The sequence below is a fragment of the Pseudochaenichthys georgianus genome, chromosome 13 (assembly GCF_902827115.2).
Source record: "Pseudochaenichthys georgianus chromosome 13, fPseGeo1.2, whole genome shotgun sequence".
NCBI lineage: Eukaryota > Metazoa > Chordata > Actinopteri > Perciformes > Channichthyidae > Pseudochaenichthys > Pseudochaenichthys georgianus.
The window spans coordinates 27,406,169-27,425,273 of record NC_047515.1 but is presented as its reverse complement, the minus strand read 5'-3'; the positions used below and the strand labels follow the sequence as shown (position 1 = coordinate 27,425,273).

The following is a 19,105-nucleotide window of genomic DNA, read 5'->3' as shown; positions in this document are numbered from 1 at the left end:
AAAAAATAAAAATGTAGTATTGGGGAAAACCCAGATTTGAAAGTGTTGTTGTTTCACGTGGCTGGATTCCTTTTGTAGGACACATTTGCATAAAACCAATTTTCTCAATTAACTTGACTAATTAGGTTAAATATCTGTGATTGTATAGAACTGATTACACTTCAAGGACCTGTCAGAAAGACACTTTAGTCGAAAGAGTTCTGTATTCAATAACCCAATAGGTTTTCTAAAGAAGATACTAGTTACTGACGCTGAAACTATTGCTATCAGATGCCTCTTCAATATTATTTCAATGTAGTGATTAGTTGTTTTTATTCGTATTTTCTTGAGGAATCCCATATTGTTCCAGGATGCCAGTTCGGGTAATATTTATATTCAATGTCTGAAAAGATATATAGAGTTTGTCTCACTTGTCCCCGAAGGCGTGCCTCCAGAACTCTGCGGCGTCGGCCTTGGTGATGCGGAAGTTGTCACCCTGGAACAGACCATTGGGGAAGATGGCCTTCAGCTCCGCCAGCATGTGGCTGAAGATCAACGACAGCTTGGTGAGGTTCCTCCTGAGGAAGTCAAAAGCAAAAGGGGAGTGTGTGAGAGTTCCCGCATTTATCTTTGCAATGTGGCCGCAGTGCCATCAGCCCGTACAACAGTTTAACCCTTCTCTTGCGTTTCGGGTCAAAAGTGACCGAATGACTTTTGTTTTAATGATAAATATTGTGTTTTTCATCCAATTGCTTCAATACCTTATGTTATCCTCCACACTAGGCCTCTGAACATATACACTTGAGGATCACCACTTGCATTGAATTTTGAGTGATTTATTCAACAGTGAAACACCATGATGTTTTCGGTCAGAATTGACCGCCATAGAAAATGAATGGGTATGAGTGTATTATGTTCATCCTGCAGATGGAAAACATCTCCATACACACACACACGTTACGGGAACCCCTCCCTTTCTCGTGCTGTATGATACAATGTATCATACCTTCTCACAGGTGCGAGCTCTGTGCCCCTCGAGAAACACAAACGTCTCACTTTCTCGTGCTAAATGCGCCTCCCTTACTGGCTCTCAAGCAGTTATATTTGTGCCTTGCTCACATTTGACTCATTGACACAATGAGCAGGCGACCGATTAGGCGATTTTCTGTACGAGGGGCTCTGGACACATTGTTGAACCAGATGAAGAGGAGATAGAGGAAGATGAAGAGGAGATAGAGGAAGATGTCTCAGAAATGGAAGACAACAGCGATCCAGACTATGAGCCTACAACAGACCAGGAAGAGGCCCCTGAGGGAGAGGCCCCTGAGGGAGAGGCCCCTGAGATAGAGGCCCCTGAGGGAGAAGCCCCAGAGGGAGAGGAGCCTAAGGTGACATTCCACAATTTTGCATTGCCAACTATGTGCGTGAACACACACGCGCACACACACATGTTCTGTTATGGTATATTTCTCTTTCAATAAATGTTCATTGAGGAAAACAGTATCAGTGTCTTATTGTATATTCATCACAGTGAATGCTGAACTTGATGGGCCCACCGGTGGGTCCGGACCATGACATGAAACACTGGCTTGCTTGTATCAAATCAATAGATCCCATACATCATTGGATCGGGAAGAATCTCAGCTGCAACACTAACTAAAGCATTTCCATCTCCAGTAAACACAGCCTACATGGCAAGCATTTTTATAATATACAGTAATGTAAAATAAGCACTATCTTTGAACTTACTGCAAAAAATAATATGACATTCACCCCTGGTGTCATTCTGTCTGTCACCCCTTGATTCCACTTGCTTTGACTGTTCAAATGAGATGTCAACCATCACAATTGGATAAGGGGTTCCAGAGATATCACTGTGCAAAACACACCGGTCAATATTGACCGAAAATAGCATGGGAAGGGGGGTCTGACCTAACGCAAGAGAAGGGTTAAAGACAAATGCAGAGCAACACAAGACATTTCTTTAAATACATGTGGATTTAACCCAATAGCACAGAATATTCGGTGTATTAAACAAACAGCCAAGCAAAGAGAACAAAATAAAGATGGTAGTTTACCCTTGTGGCAGAAGGTAGTTTCAAGTGTGAATTTGAACCAAATAAGAAATAAGTTAATGTCTCACTTGGGGTACAAGAGGAATGTTAACTTGTTTCTTCCAGTTGGGAATTAGTCTTGACACTAGTGCTATCTAACTGTGTTGATCTAATCTACCCACGCTGCATTGATAGCTTTGGGAAGACGTTTAAGAGTGTGTGTGTGTGTGTGTGTGTGTGTGTGTGTGTGTGTGTGTGTGTGTGTGTGTGTGTGTGTGTGTGTGTGTGTGTGTGTGTGTGTGTGTGTGTGTGTGTGTGTGTGTGTGTGTGTGTGTGTGTGTGTGTGTGTGTGTGTGTGTGTGTGTGTGTGTGTGTGTGTGTGTGTGTGTGTGTGTGTGTGTGTGTGTGTGTGTGTGTGTGTGTGTGTGTGTGTGTGTGTGTGTGTGTGTGTGTGTGTGTGTGTGTGTGTGTGTGTGTGTGTGTGTGTGTGTGTGTGTGTGTGTGTGTGTGTGTGTGTGTGTGTGTGTGTGTGTGTGTGTGTGTGTGTGTGTGTGTGTGTGTGTGTCTCTCAAGCCAATCAACGCGAGCCAGTAAAGTGTTCCTCATTCAACAAGCTCGTCTGAACAGTTGCTTGAATTGAAAGCTTGAGTTGGGAACAGCATCACTACTGATGATTCATCCAACTTAGAAGAGGGGAAAACACAGGACTAAAGAAAAACAAATGCATCAAGATATGCTGGCACTGTTATCGAGTAGAATGAGGGGTGGCAGTTGTAGAGCTTCTGGTGGTAGTAGGTTGGCCTTGGTGTGGGGCATTGCTGCACATGTTGGTGCAACGCGCAAGTGGTCATAGTCGTTATACCGCTCAAAAGCCCACAATAGAAAAAGAAACACATGATCGGCTCGACAGTACTTGACAAACTCATCGAATCTTCAATTATGTCCCAACAACCATGTGAGGAGACCATGTGAATGCTTAACCTTTAAAAAAGAGTTTCAAATGTAGACCGTTCACTTCCATACAGGTATCAGGTTATAGTTTCAAAATGATGAAGTATGAAATAAAGACATTTCCCTCGAGGCTTTCTTTCGTCTAATACCCGTCCACAGCTGCTTCAACATTAAAGAATGACAAGTCCAGGAAGGCAACACAGCAGATAACACAGACACTCACATACAATGTAAGAGTGAGAGAGATGTGGAAGCCGTGACATTGTCATACAACTCCAATTCCACAGAGAAGAGGAGAGGGTTGAATAGTAGGAGAGAAAAAGAAAGATGACAGGATAGGATGAGGTGGAGAGTATAAATCAACAAAAAATTGAGAGGGTAGGATACCAAGAACAAGGAGACTGGAAATCGAGAGAAGGAAGCCACACAATGTCACTATGACCCTGCACCCCATTGCAGCATGAGAAGTGTTTTGCTGAGGAAGACATGATTTACGAGGCAGCACAGAGGGAGATTGTGCTTGGCTGCCGGCAGAGTGAATTGACATGCACAAGAGAGACAGCTATGAAAGCGTGGCTACACTGCAGCTGCCCGACACTACACTACACTACGCACCCTATGAGTGGTGCTGGGGGGAATTGGAAAGAGTCAATGAGTGAGGAGGACAGTGACTGGAGATGGATGAATCAAATGAGTGTACATTGAGAGCCTTTGTGTGATAGCTAACCTCAGGTGGGAGCAGAACGGCACCCGAAAAAAGAAATGCAACGCTCCTAAACTGCATTTAAAGTGTGTTGGTACCCTCTCAGCAGTACATGATACTAAACAGTGAACACTGATGGACGATGTCCAATCCTTTGAACAGCTCTGCCCACTTTGAATGTACAGAAAAAGACTTTAAGCCAGATGCAGGGTGTCTTTGAAGCAAGGGTAACCCTCATTAGTGATGCAATGTGGAATATGAGACCTTCAACTTCTGCCGGCTCTTTCCCCCGAGGTGCTGGTGTTAGTCTTTCCTTTTCAGTGTCATCACAGAGCGTTAGTGACACTGCATGTCTGAGTGCTTTCTTTAGAAGCTGTCATCTCAGCAGGAGGTCGTCCTCTGTTTCTTCTGCTTTCCAGCCTCCCTGGCCTACTGAACCTAAAAGCTGCAGTCAGATCCAGTCTCCCGTCAACCCCTTCTAGCCCTGTGCTTTTCTCCACCCCACTGCTGCTTTGCTTTCATCTACGAGGTAATCCTGGGAAGACAGGCGTCTCTTCAGTTTACACGCAGAATTCATATCTTCTCACTAAAACCTTGCATTTCCACATCTAGTTTAATTGCTAACTTATGAACCATTTATTCACTCCCCCCGTCTGTGAGCTTGAAACATTTATGGAGGCTACTTGAGACTTTTTTTATAAATGACTGCTCCTCAAACCCACCATTAAATCCCATTTCTAATTCACCCACATATGCCAATGATATGTTTGGAGATGCTTACTGTGGGTCAACGTTTCTGTGGGCACGATATGCGTGATGAAAACATGTTTGATCTGAAGAGGCATCTTGGCTGGATTCTACATGTATTTAAGAGACCAAAGGGCAATCTTTTGAGGTCTGTCTAAAAACATGTATGAGCAACATTCAGTAAGCTCTGCGAGAAGGAACTAGAAACAACCAGTTCCACCAAGTTCAGCTATATCAACTATGATCTAAAGATAAGGGAAACATTGCAACAATGCAAACAGGCATTCAATATTAAATGTACAGATAAGTATTTGTATATGCATTAAATCTATGGTTTAAGTTGTGTTTAGCCCCTGTTAAATATACTAGGAAAATAATATAAACTGTCTAGGTTAAAGACATGCAGTCAAGCAACCATAATGCACAGGAAGCTTTAAGTGAAGTGCCACATGCAATCCAAAACAATGGTCACACAGCCAAGTAGTTTGATATCCACAATTCCAGGCTTTTCTACACATGTATTTTTTATTTGCGTAACTTTAAAAATGTGTGTGAAATAAGGATGTGTTTTTGTGAACCTGGGGTTCAACTGAGCCATCATCCAGCCTGCTGTCTAAACATCAACGTCAGCAATTTAAAAAACCCATATCCGGCGCCCACCAGACTCAAGAGACAGAATGGATATGAAAGCCAACTCTGGTCTGACTGGCATCAAGCTCACAGGGTGGCACAGCTGTCTCTGGCACAAGATGTGCACACTGCACAGTGAAGGAGACTTTGTTGGTTAGTTTTTTTGGTCAATACATAAGAAAGAGTGCTTTACAAAGAGAGGCTGAATATTATTTCAAAACTCTAAGATCCACATTCAAATCTTATCTCATATGTAGCAGGTATCTGTTTTAGCATATTTCTGTCTCTCAGTTGATGTCCCTTCATCCTAAAATATCAGCCCTGTGTGTGCACGTGTGTGTGTGTGTGTGTGTGTGTGTGTGCGCGTGTGTGCGCACAAACTGGGCATTAGCCTGCACTCCTACAACTGTGCTGCTCTTTAAGCTGCTGTGCCAACATGGATAATGCAGAGTCAATGGGCGACAGCAGAAAACAGATAATGGCTGGCTGACCTTCTCCAGATTGCCACATGTCCTTAGAGTTTTCTTTTTCATCCCTCACTCATTCTTAATCACGTCCAGAAGTCAAACCCTTTTTTCGGAACACTAGTGTTTTGTCCACCATCCCCCTCATGCTATAGATTGACCTCTGACCTTGCAGCTGGCTGCTCCCTTCCTGTTTCCTGCTGGCTATGATAAAGTAGCGCAACTAGCCAGCAAGCACTGCGCTGCGCTAATACACCGCAGCACAGCAAGCATGGGTCAACCTTACAGAATGAAAGCCTGTCTGGATTGGCAGAGTCACAAGTAGCTGTAATATCATCGGACAGCTGTATTATCTTTCCTGCTTAAGGCTTAAAGGGAAATGCAGATCAAACACAAACTGAGCCCTTCAACAAAGCTACCTACATTTTGATGTATTCATTAGATGAACTCAACTTGATCAAGTCCCATGTTTATTATGTATTTTGATTACAAGAGCACTTTGGAACTATTTTTTTTATGTAATCTGAGAATAAATCACTGAATTATTGTCAAAAAATAGAGCTGCAAAATTGTGTTTAACGTGATGTCTGCAAAAATGTTTTTGTCACTGGCTCACTTGTGAATATTGCTAATCGGAAAGGTTAAGGATCAATTACAATTTTCTTTCCAGTCAAAGCACTGCGATTAAGTAAAAGGCACATGTGAAAGGGCATTTACTGCACGTGACGTGACTTCCATCACTTCAGCAGTTGCCGGTCTGGTCATATGCAAAGCTTTCACACTGTGCCCCAATCATAGCCTCTGATCTAAGTTGCACATAGAAGGCTACACCACAGTTATTCCAACTGAATGGAAATATTGATGCACATTAAAAAGATAAACTACAAGCTGCCAGCATTCAAGCATGCCCGTTTAGAATCGGGTTATAAAGTGACACCTTTGCAAACAGAGTGCATGCTTCATTAGGCCAGGGTGAGTACCATTTTGGAAACTGAATTTAATAATGTGGTGAATGATTAAACAAAAACATGACTATTAAATAGACATAGATTTTGTACAAGCCAACACAGTGAATTATGGCTTTTTTTTTTGCACTAGTCATCACTTAGTAACAGCCATGACAGCACACAACACACACTCCACACTGCACTTAAGCAATGACCCAAACACACGTAACTGCTTCCGTACAAAACTCCTGAATAATAGAAAAAAAAGCCCCAAATAAAATTGCTCATATCTTTCCAGTTAGACACAGATTATTATGAAGGAGAAAATCAAAATGGTAAAATACACATAAAACAGCAATGTTTTAGCTGAATCCTCTCTACACACAGTTGACTGCATATCTGTGCTAATGTATCTCTGTGCATAAACAGCAAGTGCTTGTTGTACCCCGTGGGGGAAATAAGCTAGTGGGTTGCATAGTGCTAATCACCATAATCTGCAAGGACTACATGAGTCGGCTGCTTAGTGATACTGCAGTGACATAAATAACCATGATGCTCTGCTATTTATGCATGCGTGTGTATATGCGTATAGTTGCACATATAGCCCCAAGCTACAAGTAGAGGCAAATGTAATTGAAGCTGCACACCCGAACCTAGAGTAAGAATAAAATGTGTTTTCCATTGCCAGCTGATAGCGAGGGTAACTGGAAGACTCACTGCTGTGGCAGCACAGAGGGAGGCAATAGACTCAACTTGGTTTGTACATGAGATGTGAACCAAAAAGGATGACAGCGAATGCAGAGAACAGGAATGGTGTCATAGCACGGTGGATAACTGCAATATAAAGATATGTTGCAGTGAATCACCTTAAGAACAATGCCTCTAAAGATCAGACAAAGCCCATGCGTACGCCTAAAGTCTAAACTGTGTTCATGTCTGCCTGCACTACACTAGGCCAAACATGTTAAGGTTGATTCTTAATAAGGACATTCGTAACTAATGTATTTACGGGTAAAGTGCACAAATAGATAAGCAACTTACTGACAAGAAGTTAGTAAGCATTTCTCATTGTATACCCTTCAACATTTGTTATTTAGACAGTTTGGTGGCAGGGGACACAGTCTGTGGGGAGAGTTCAGGTGAAATCTATTTAGTTTTGAAACATGAGTGGGAGCAGCTACTTCATCAAATGGTATGTAGCCCAGCAGCTGCTGATAAAACAGGAATGATTGATATCCATGCAAACTTTCTCCTTTAATCAATTTCATCTGACATCATTGTCATGCACGGCTGGATTTCCTCATGGCCCCATCCAATCCGACAAACACAGGCCTGCAGTAATATAGCTATAGTGATAAGATTGGTGTTTGGATATTCAAAGTCAGGATATGTCACATGTGCTCTCAGAGACAGACCTTTGTTTCAGATACACATCAGGTACGTTTACAGAAAATAGGCAGTCATATTTTAAGACGAGGCTCTCTTTGTGAACCAAATTAGGAATAGGTGCAAATGACATTTGCAAATACCAGAGGTACCGTACCGTACCGTACAATGCCATGTTTCTCTCTGTCCACAAAGGCTTGACCACATAAATCATTGATGGCACTGGAGAACTTTACTGTAAACAGCTGCCGAACAAATGTCAACATTTCTTTTCTAGGAATAATAGCATTGGCAGTATGTGACCCAAACAACAAATCAAATAAACTTTATGAATTATTTCCAAAACACAAATGTACAGACAGACAGGTGCTGTGATACAAGTTATACAAAAATAACTGTGTGGTGGCCTTGGACACATCCCGACCTACTGAAAGTAAGGCCTCTTTTCACCACCACTATGTTATGTTATCATGTTATTTTGGTATTGTACAGGAAAACAGATGATTTGTTTCTTATCTGTTTTTGCTGTGTTCAAAAATCTCTTTACAACTTTTCAAGTATGCAGATTATGAACAGCAGTAACTAAAAACAGTAACTAAAAACATATAAATGTTACATGGATATTAATGATAAACTTCACCTACTTGCAAGGAGCTTCGAGGGGGGAAAAGAGTCTAAATCAGTAACAATTATGGCAACACTTGTTGCACGTCGATCTACAGTTGGCATTTACAAAGTTAAAGGTGGGGTAGGTAAGTTTGAGAAACCGGTTTGAGATACACTTTTTGTTATATTCCATGGAATGCTCTTAAAGGTGGGGTAGGTAAGTTTGAGAAACCGGCTCGAGCCACACTTGTTGTTATATTCCATGGAGTGCTCTTAACATCCCGATAGCAATGAATATCTGAAGTGCTTTGACAAAAATCCATTAAAAAAAAATGTCATCTGTGGAAGTCGGAGTACTGTAAAAAGCACGACCAATCATTTAAGCCGGCCCGGCTAAAGTAACTGGATGGCCTACCTGCCTGTCAGCCTTCCATCTGTGCACAAACCTATCTCGTGCCCTCATTGGTCATGTGCGCGTCTGTGTGTGTTGGAGGAGGGGCTCTGTAAGGAAGTGGCAGATTTTTTTCCGGTTGTGTATTTTCAAATTCTAGCACACTCGAGCTGGTTTCTCCAAAATTACTAAATTATTATTAATTTAAGTACTTTTATTGTGAGACCGAACCATTTCTGCCTTTGGCCTTCGTCAGGGTCATACTGATGAGAATAAAAAAGTGGATCCAAATCATTGTTAGTGAAAGGCTCTTCTTGGCATTGGACACTAAAGGCTGAACAGTAGATTAGATGCAGAGAAGGCTGAATAAGTAGAAGCTGGAAGAAGTAGTTCCTGTCGACGATTGTAGTAATATCACCAAAGCATGTCTGGAATGCATCTTTCTATTGTGCAAAGGATTCAAGCGCTTTACATTACAACATTTTACCAGCTTAATAATCGCTGCCGCAAGTTACACTTTTTATTTCTTCAAACATGTTGGGTTTCCCTTCTCAAATATAACACATTTACAAACGTTTAACATTGTATCACAGTATCTGCAATATAAGCCTTAATGTTATGTAATTCTGTAAACCTGACGTATTTGAAAAGTTGCTTAAAAGGCCAATACGGGACAGTCATATCTTACAGTATGTGACACTTTTTTCCGAAGAAAACACCTAAATTAGGATGTGAAAATGTTCACATCACTAAGCTCCGGGAAAGAACACATTCAGGGATTTAAAACAAAGCCACCAACAGCCATTATGTATTTGACAAGCAACAATATATGTGTCAGAAACCAATTCTAGGTCAATTCCTGCAGTTTAGACTGTCCCACAGTGCAGATGCGTCACCTTACAAACTATACGCCCACCACTTCCTGTGACCAGCTGGACCTATCGACGGTGGTCAGGATGCAATGGCAGCTTAGCCCAGGAAGATGATCAAACAGACTCTCCCAGAGAGGTCAAAGCAGTATCCGGCTAGACCCATGGAGGGGTGGGGGTGTTAAAGGGCTTTTCTGAGAAAACATTGATCAACCCTTCTGCTTCATTACTCGGCGCAGGAACCTTACAATGCGTATTGTTTAACAAATATGATTCTTAAGAAAATGTTATCACTGTGGCTTTAGGAAAAATCCGCTGTCAAGAAGCTAAAAGTTATTTGACAATCACACATCTCAACACAGAACAATTAACTACACCTAATAGTCAAATATATTTTCTTTGTTTTTTAGTCCAAGTTGATTTCATTTTTAGTCTCAGTAAATATTCAAAACCTGAAGAAACGTATGAACCTTGACCTGAAATACATCAATAAATCTGTTAGGTCTATAAATGGTCCGTTACATTTTATAATTGTTTTTTGCAACTATAAATACAAATAAACCCTTTTTGTCACTTCAGTGACACCGAGTGAAAAATGTCAGGCAAACCCAACCAATTTCCGTATGGGTCTTTTGTCAACTCTGACGCCAGAAAATGTCTCACTTGTGCTTTGTAAGCCATTAGGGGAAGTAAGTGAAGCAAACAAGGAGGAAGTGCTGACTGATCTGTTGATTCTGACGGAGTATGGGCCGTCAGTGTTAATAATTAAGTCTTGCTCACAGTCGTCACTTTTATCCATTCCCCACTCTCTTTTACTTTGAACAACATAGAATCATCTTTCTTCTTCTTCTCCACCACCATATGTTAAAGAACAAACATTATAGATTTGTAGTCAAGACTGTTGCTCAACATGAAAAGAAACCAACGCAAGCTTTTACTGCACTACATCTTCATCTCTCAAGCTAATCAGTCTGTGGGACATATGGGACATATGGGAGAGGGGGACCAGATAAATAGAGGCTCTAAATCTCTTGGGAAGACATAGTGGAGAAGTCTGTACGGCATCACAACACAGCATATCCACCCACGCTTCATTCAAGGCTCTCGTGAAATGCTCAGATCTTTCACTCCGACTCTAAAAAAGCCAGAAGCCCCTGTGGAGTCCCGTTCATTGTCGTTTGAGTCGATAACTATCAAGCTTTGATACTGATTGAAATCACAGTGGTGGAAATAATAAGTGCCAGTGTTCTCATATTTGAATTAAGGCAGAATTAAAAACACAATGAAAGCAGTGTATTATCAAACTATTCTTTCTGCATTCAGGCAGTGAGATAATCTTTATCCTTACTGCTCGACTTTTCAGTCTGAGCCATGTGCTGAGCTCGGCTGAAGCGTACACATACTAGTCTCTCTAGCGGCTCAACGTCATTGGTTGGTGGGCTGATACCCATTGGTTAGTATCACTGCCACGGCCTTCTCCACACAGACAATATCAGTCTTTGTGTGCACTGCCTGGCTACTGTGTGTGCGTTTCCTCTGCATACACCAGGAATTTCTTTCTATGTAGCTTTTTGGTTCAGAGAAATGATGATGAAATACATTTTCGCAGAGCAATAGTTTACATTTCTATAAAAAAAAAACACCAACCACCAACCAATGGTGAATACAGCTTCCTCTTCCCCTTGCTTCCCTTTTAGTGTGGGGTTTTTCTCTTTGCTGAGAAAGAACAATCTCGCTGAGGAACAACATGATGATTCTAATGATAATCATGATAATACTATTACCACATTTTCGAAGAACAAGAAAGAGTTCAAAAAGACGGCAGCTTAGGAAGATACCTCTGAACTAAATGCCCAGCAGTTTTAAGTAGTATTGTATGTTAAGGTTTTTCGGATAGAACGTAAGGAATACTATGAAATCTACTAATGAGCTCCCCTCTTCAACAGTCTACATTTTCTTTGTTCAAAAATGTCCCGTCTCTCTGCCCACTCCCAGGTCACTTTTTGCTCACATGAATCAGGTTAAACCAGACTCTAACAACCAGCTTTACAGACATCTTAATTACCCCCTAAAGCTTCCCTCTGCCTTTACTTACGTCTGTAGGAATTCAGATGTTCTCTTACAACGTCTTAAGATACATCTCCCAGTCATGACATGGGCCAGTAAGAAGACACACATTCGAATCAGAAACAGTGATACACAGAGGGCTTCACGCCGACTCTGATGGTCAAAATGTGAATCAATAGAATGAATAGAATTGGGAGGGATGAAAACCTCTTTAACGGTCACACATGCAGAGCACACAGTGACATTTGTTCTCTGCATTTAACCCATCCTAGTCCCAGGAGTCTAGTACTAGGAGCAGTGGGCAGCTATTGTACAGCGCCCGGGGAGCAATGGGAGTCAGGGGGGTGTCCGGTGCCTTGCTCAAGGGCACCACGGCAGGGCAGGAGGTGAACTGGGACCTCTCCAAGTAGCAGTCCACACTCCATATTTTAGGTCTGGTCGGGGACTTGAGCCGGCGACCCTACAGCTCCCAGTCCAAGCCCCTACCGACTGAGCCACTGCCGGACAACGGTAATGGTAAATCCTTACGTGGTAGTTCGATGAAAAAGACGCCATGGAAAACAGAATGAAATGTTTTAAATCTTTTGCAAATGATCTTTTTCACCCCATGCTAGAGAAGCAACCGCCCAGAGGCAGTTATAGAGAAAAACCTTACTCGGATAACATATACTTGTCTATCATGATCACTCCCAAGACAAGGCTGATGAGCTGTATCTTACTGATTCATTATATATTGTACATATTGCATGTTATAGTTATGTTGTACAAGGAAGAAGGGAAGAACAGCTCCATCCAGCAGCACGATAATAACGTTGTGTCTGCAGTATAAGATTATTTTAGTTTTTTCCTCCGATGTATGTTTAGTTTTATTTAATTTGGTATTTTGCCAAAAAGGGAACCAAATTACACTTCTACAAATATACCCTTATATTAAAACAAGGAAACTGCTTATTTCTAGAACATGTGTGCGTCTGTTTCCTGAGGGACAGCGACAGGTTATTCAATGTAAAAGGAAAAGAAAGAGACATTTTGATTTCAAAAAAGAAGAAAGAACACATAAAGCTACCATGTACGTGTTCAAGAAGATGGTAGAGATAGTGTGGCACAGGAACAAAGTGACAGGCAGCTGTAGATTAGGCTCCATCCTGACCACAGACGCTCAAACCACAACACCTTATTTCTTTTGTTTTGATACATGTTGAGCAACAAGCACCCTGGGGGCAGGGTGCAATTATTCACTCTGAGCCTTCACAGTCGACAATTATTCAGACTGATTGAATTTGATGTGTGAAATCGTGATGATACAGCAGCTAGTCTTCACAGATCAAATTAACCCTTCAGCAAGGGTCTTTAAAGAAAGTAAACAAGCCATTTTTATCACATTCTCCTTTCAAGATCACATATTTTCAACTATTGTTAAGGTAGTTGTATTCACCTGGGCTGTGAGTTCTCCTCGTACATGCGTTCTTTGCCCTCCTTAAACAAGCTGATGGTCTGCTTGGTCTTCTTGGTTAGGTTCTCCATGAAGACCCGGAAGTACTCGTTGTCCCCCAAGGTCTCCATTTTGCCCTCGTAGCGAGACAAGATTGTGCGCAGGTGCTGGTAGGTGTCTGGCAGCAGGTCCAGGATGTAAGGGGGGCTGTTCTTCAGAGCCAATTTGGGGTTTTGGCACAGGCGCACCACCTGCAGAAAGGGAGGATGTGAGGGGGAAGACAAGATTCAGTTAGAGACAAGTCGTTGAAAGAAGTAAGGTAGATGAGGGAAATGTTAGACAGACTGTTAGAAAGAGGGTGTAAACAAGAGGTTAAACTACAAGGATTGGTAAAGAAATCTCCACTATGCATTTTCATTCTGTACATCAGAAAGACATTATTCAAAGAGTCTTGCATCACATAGCTCCTTTCTGTATTAGAGCACCGATCTACAGAATATTGTAAGAAAGCCCAGATAGAAGACATGCAAAATGGAAATGCCAACAAAGTCAAAGACTGTGAGAAAGGCCCTCAAATGTCCTGACAGACTCATGCTTGGGGCTTTCAGTGTGTCAAATCTCTGATGTCTGATACATGAGTATCATGAATTGATTCCCTGTAGAGTTGTTTGATTTCTGTCACACTACTTCCGTTTTTAGTTATGCAAAAAAGATGAAGGTGGAAAAGGAGAAATGCATATCTTCCATTAGCAGACAGTTTCTGATCTTATTGTGCAGCAAAATATCTAAATGTTGTATTTATTCTATCATACATATGTCTTTTTGTAGATATTCAGAGCAATGCTTGCACCTTATTATGCGACTACCATGTCGATAATCATGGGTCACAACAGTTTGATTCTGTAGGTTTAAAGAAACTGTTCATATGTTAACACTTCCGCCTTTCAATCTGCACACCTACACCACTTCTGCCTCGAACGCACACAGTCTCTTTGCTCAACATTTGAGCATGATTGCCATGCAAATTTGAACAGCTGAAGCCCAGACTATGATAATGTAGATACAAGCTTAAACAACAATGACACACCACAAAATAAAAGCAACTTAAAAAAAAAGGTATCGAAGACAAGAATATAAAAAACATTAAAAGGTCAAACAGCTTGATTAACATCAGTCATTGATAATACAGTGTGGATTAATTAATGGGTAAGCAGAGAGATTCATTTTCTCTTTTCGACAGCTTTATAACTCATGAAAATGAAGACCTCCCCTTTCGATGGTCAGTCTACGTGTTTATTCACCAGACTGCTTGAATACATGAATGTTACATCCTCAGTAATGTTCAACCATCCTCACTCATCTCACTGTACTGCTGCGCGGCGTCTGAGTCACTTGGTTGACTATTACAAGACACACTGGCGGGCAGCCTAGAACACTGACATTTAGCTATGTAATACTGCTTTCATATTTATCTCTGCATTAATGTTAACATTCTTGCATGATCGCAGAGACGCACAACTATACTTCCATTCAAAAATGCAGGGACTGATGTCCTTATTTGAACCGGCAATGATTAAAAACAAGGCTTTCAGCTTCGAAGAACAATTGCGTATCAACAACAGGAACCAGCTCATTCTTTTGAAAACGAGGCCTAATTATTGTCTAGTAATCATTTGTGAGTGTTAGAAAGATATATGGCAGGAATAGCATTACAAGAATGTCAGTTTGAATTTCCCTGCCCCTTCTTGGAAGCTATCGATTTGTCATTATGAGAAAACAAGACGTCAACAACATCTTGTGCTCAATCTTCTTATAATTGATTTAGGCACGGGACTACTAAGATTTATAAATGGTCATTAATAAACAATAGAAATATTTTACCACACATTAACATCTTATATTTGGTTATTATTATTATTCAGAGTGTTCCCTTTCCTTCTAGACTTAGCTCATCTCATTAATCTAAAGGCCCATATGAGCCAAGCTACATATAATGAGTGGGATTCATATTGTAATTACTTTATAATATACTATACGACCGAATTGCTGGGTACTACAACATCCAATATGGATCTAAAACTCAGGAAAGGGAACTTCCACAATAGACTTTATTAAGTTCAGTCGTGAGGATTATCCATATTTAGTTCAGCATTAGATTGTCCAGATCAAACTAGCAAAGCCAAGATGATTCCATCTCTTTCAATCATTTCAATAACCAAACAGAGATGCAACTGAAAGAGGAAGAACAGATTAAATACTTAACAGTATGTAGCACTCTCAATAAGAATACTTTTTTCTTTTTTTCTAGTCTGTGTATTTTGGATAATTTTCAAGTAAAAGATAATAGGACTTGAGTGCCATTACCTACACTGTGCCCTTATTCCTCTGAAACTCTCATTAGGCCTCCAGAAAACAGAAGGTCTACATTGGTTATGTCTGAGACCAGATAAGACTGTTGCCAAGGTGAAATTAACATTATCATCTACTACACAAACACTTAACTAACATAACTAATCCAAACTCACTTTCATGCACATGCATGTACAAGGCCACATCAACTGATGTAGTCTATCAAGGCGACCGTCTTGAAGTAAGTTGTTGACTGCCTGCAAGCAAAACTGCATTACACATTCTTCTTTTTTCTCTTCTGGGTTGATCTACACCTGGCATAGACCTGGTATATTTTGTATATCAAGTTAAGTTGTTTAAAGGTTAACCAGCTCGGGGAAAGGTGGCCCATTTGTGTAAGAAGTGCAGCTCTAAACAGACTATGTTTGTGTTTCCTTGGTACTGGAGAGTTGAGAAATTGTTATTTGAAAAAAATGATTTGCCTCTATCACATTAAAGACAAAGGAGTATGTTTTTTCTAAATGTCACCAAAAGTTTGGATTTCAAAATATGGATAATGTTTTTAACACAAAAGTCTAATAACAAACTGTGTTTGGTCTCTACATTCAAGAAAGCCTTAACTATAGGATTAAACCCATGTTTAATACACATAATTGACCACTGTCTTATTACACTTATTTAAGCACAACAATGTACTACCCAACAGAGAACAACATCATTGTGGTCTACCAGACTGTGATAGTTAAACAAAAAAAAAAGTGTATTATTTCAACTGCTATAAATGTATGGAACGCTCCAAATGTGTGTCACAAAGCTCTACTATGGCACAAATGTTATATCACAATATGCATCTTATCTTTGAGTAACATATGACCTGAACACGACTGGTGGATATCCATTTGGTCAAAGCCAAACTTATTATTACCAATATTTACTTGTACGACTTTTCGCATCTCTGTTAACTAGCCTTAAGCATATAGAAATGCAAACGCAGAGATTGCAATACAACACCTAATGGTTAAACTTTTAATGCTGTAAAAAGTTTCATATAGGGTCATAGAGAGTGACTGAATTATTATTCTGCAGTTGTTGATCTACGATATATGCTCGGCTGTGGTTTTCCTTCAGACCAAGCTCAATGTTATTTCCGCTGCTATTTTTAACAATCTGGTAGAGTAAAAATACTTTTGGTCTCATAGCCTTTTCAAAAGATAAAATACTGATATTTGTTCACATAACTTATGTTGCCCTCAACTCTTTCACTGGGTTTGATTTTATATGGTTAATTATCCCCATACATATTTTAAAACAGTAAAAGCTGCATATGCAGGTAGTTCAACTGATGTAAGGTTAGCTGTCCAGTTATCAAAAATAAACTGGAATGTGGTTTCTTTATTGTAGCTTTGTAAAAGGACCTGGTCTCTTAACATCAGAGCTCTAAACTAAGGCCTCAAAGAGGAAGAGAGAACACAAAAGAGTGTCTTGTCTTCCTATTCACTCTTATATCGCTGTGTGAATCTCACAGGAAACTGGGGGTCAAACTGCTACAGACTTTTTTTCCGAGAAGTTAAACTGTGAAACGAGTCTCCTCTTTGAAAGAGTATAATTTGCCTAGTTAAATGGACACATTTACTTTCCTATTTATCAGTGCTTTGTTACAGTTTCTAAAGGCTGACAGCCAGTTGCAAACATTTCAGCAACAGTTTAAGTTACACGAACACAGTTGCTGTGATAGCAGACCCTGTAATTTCAGCCCACTGTGATAAATGAGCTAAATTCAATTCCACCAGGCAAACTCTTCCGTGTATGTTAATGTATAAGATACACCGTATCATTCAAATTTGACCACACATGATATGAAACAACGTGATTTACCACAGATTGGCACAGCAATAGCAAACAGATGTGCTAAAGAAGCCCTTGTTCGGTCTGTGGGCTAACGTTAATGTTAGGCTGCCTTAATAAAGTATCTGTCTTGTACTCTACTGTGAGGTAGCCTGGCACATATGGTATACATGAATACAGTTTAAGTTAGACAATTAGCTAACAATGTCTTCTCTCAGCTGACTATGTAACATTAACGTTAGCAACGCCAGACCTGCTGCAGGCGAACATTAGCTAGCTTATCGCTAGTTAGCTGCGGTTAGCTAGCATCACTAGCCATCAAATGGGCTAGCTAACGTTAAAGGCTAGTTAACGTTGACCATTAACTTACCTTGTCCATTAGTTTCCAGCATTTCTCCACCGTCTTTTTGTCTACGGCCCCGGGCTGGTGATGGGAGTGGAGGTGGTGATGGTGGGGCTGGAAGGCATCCTTCATCAATCCGATGAGCCCCCCTCCTTTCTTCAGGTTCCCTGCCATGTTTGGGCTCGGGTAGGGTCGGCCAGAGCGGCAGAAAGGCGAGGCAGGGCAAGGGTTAGAGGGACCGGACCGTGGAGTCAGCTGGACCGGGCTATGGTGAATCGACACCCCCCGACGAGGACAGCGCCGAGAGGCGAATCCGAGCCAGGGTCCGACGGGGGGTATAGGGAGGGAGGGATGACTATTTAATAAAGGCTCCCATCAGTAACCCTAGCATCAGTTTGTCAGATAAATGTCCCGATTATGGCTCAAAGAGTCACTCACACCCTGTGCTCTGTGCTGCAGCTAGCTGCTCGGTCTCTGCAGGGACCCACGCAGGCTAATTAGCAGAGCACCAGACCTGACTCTGTTTAGTCTCAGCTGGAGGACAATGGCACCGTTTCTCTGCCCAGAAGACTCCTCGACTGGAGTGTGTCCTCTCCTCTTGACAGCCCCCGATGTCGTTCCCCTTTTTTTTGTCAGCAGCAGAAGGAGATATTTTCGCCTGTACCGTGTCTTGACGGGAAGTTCAGTGGCTGTATGACACTGTCAGCCCTCCCGTGCGGGCTGACGACAGAGAGCACTCACCGATGCCTGAAGGGAGGAAGTTGCGCTTGAAACTGCAAAATCTTCACGAACATACAATAGAACAGGGGTGAATAAATAATTGTGTGAATCAAACATGTCCCAGTGTTTTTTGTTTCCTCCCGTGACGTGTATGCGCGGCCCTGTTCCTTTCCTGTACGTCTCCTTCCGTTCGCCCCCCTCTAAACCCAAACTCCACGCCTTCCCTGTGCGCGTTCACGAGCCATGAATGTAGTCGGATGCGCGCCTCTGCCTGTGTTGCATTCATAAAACGTAAAAGGGATGCAGTCCTGAATTCCCCCCGCGGTCACCCTTAACAACAAAGGACGCTTTGACTTGTCTCACCAAAAGTAAGGATACAATTACATGCCCTGTGTGAATAAACTCAAAATGCATCGGTGCCCCAGTCAAGTTTGATTGGCTGTTATTAAAGTCAACCAACTATCAATCAAACTGGACATCTAGTGCCATGGCAACTCACTCAGCAACCAGTGCCCAGCAACAGAGACTCATCCCTGTGTACAGTTAGTGTATTATGTTATGTTCTTAAAGGTCCAAACACACGCTGCCTCAGCAAGCAAGTAAGTTTGCCTCCAATTAAAAA

The 19,105-nt window shown here is 41.4% G+C and overlaps 1 protein-coding gene across 1 annotated transcript in view; it reads right to left on the bottom strand.

Moving 5' to 3' along the window:
• The window catches only part of cbl (Cbl proto-oncogene, E3 ubiquitin protein ligase), a 34,068-nt gene extending 15,318 nt beyond the window's left edge, over positions 1 to 18,750 (bottom strand). The window contains 3 exon segments of the mRNA XM_034097078.1: positions 411 to 557; positions 13,230 to 13,477; positions 17,791 to 18,750. Coding sequence (XP_033952969.1) covers positions 411 to 557; positions 13,230 to 13,477; positions 17,791 to 17,937 — 542 coding nt within the window. The 5' untranslated portion in view covers positions 17,938 to 18,750.
• Between the last annotated feature and the right edge of the window lie 355 nt (positions 18,751 to 19,105).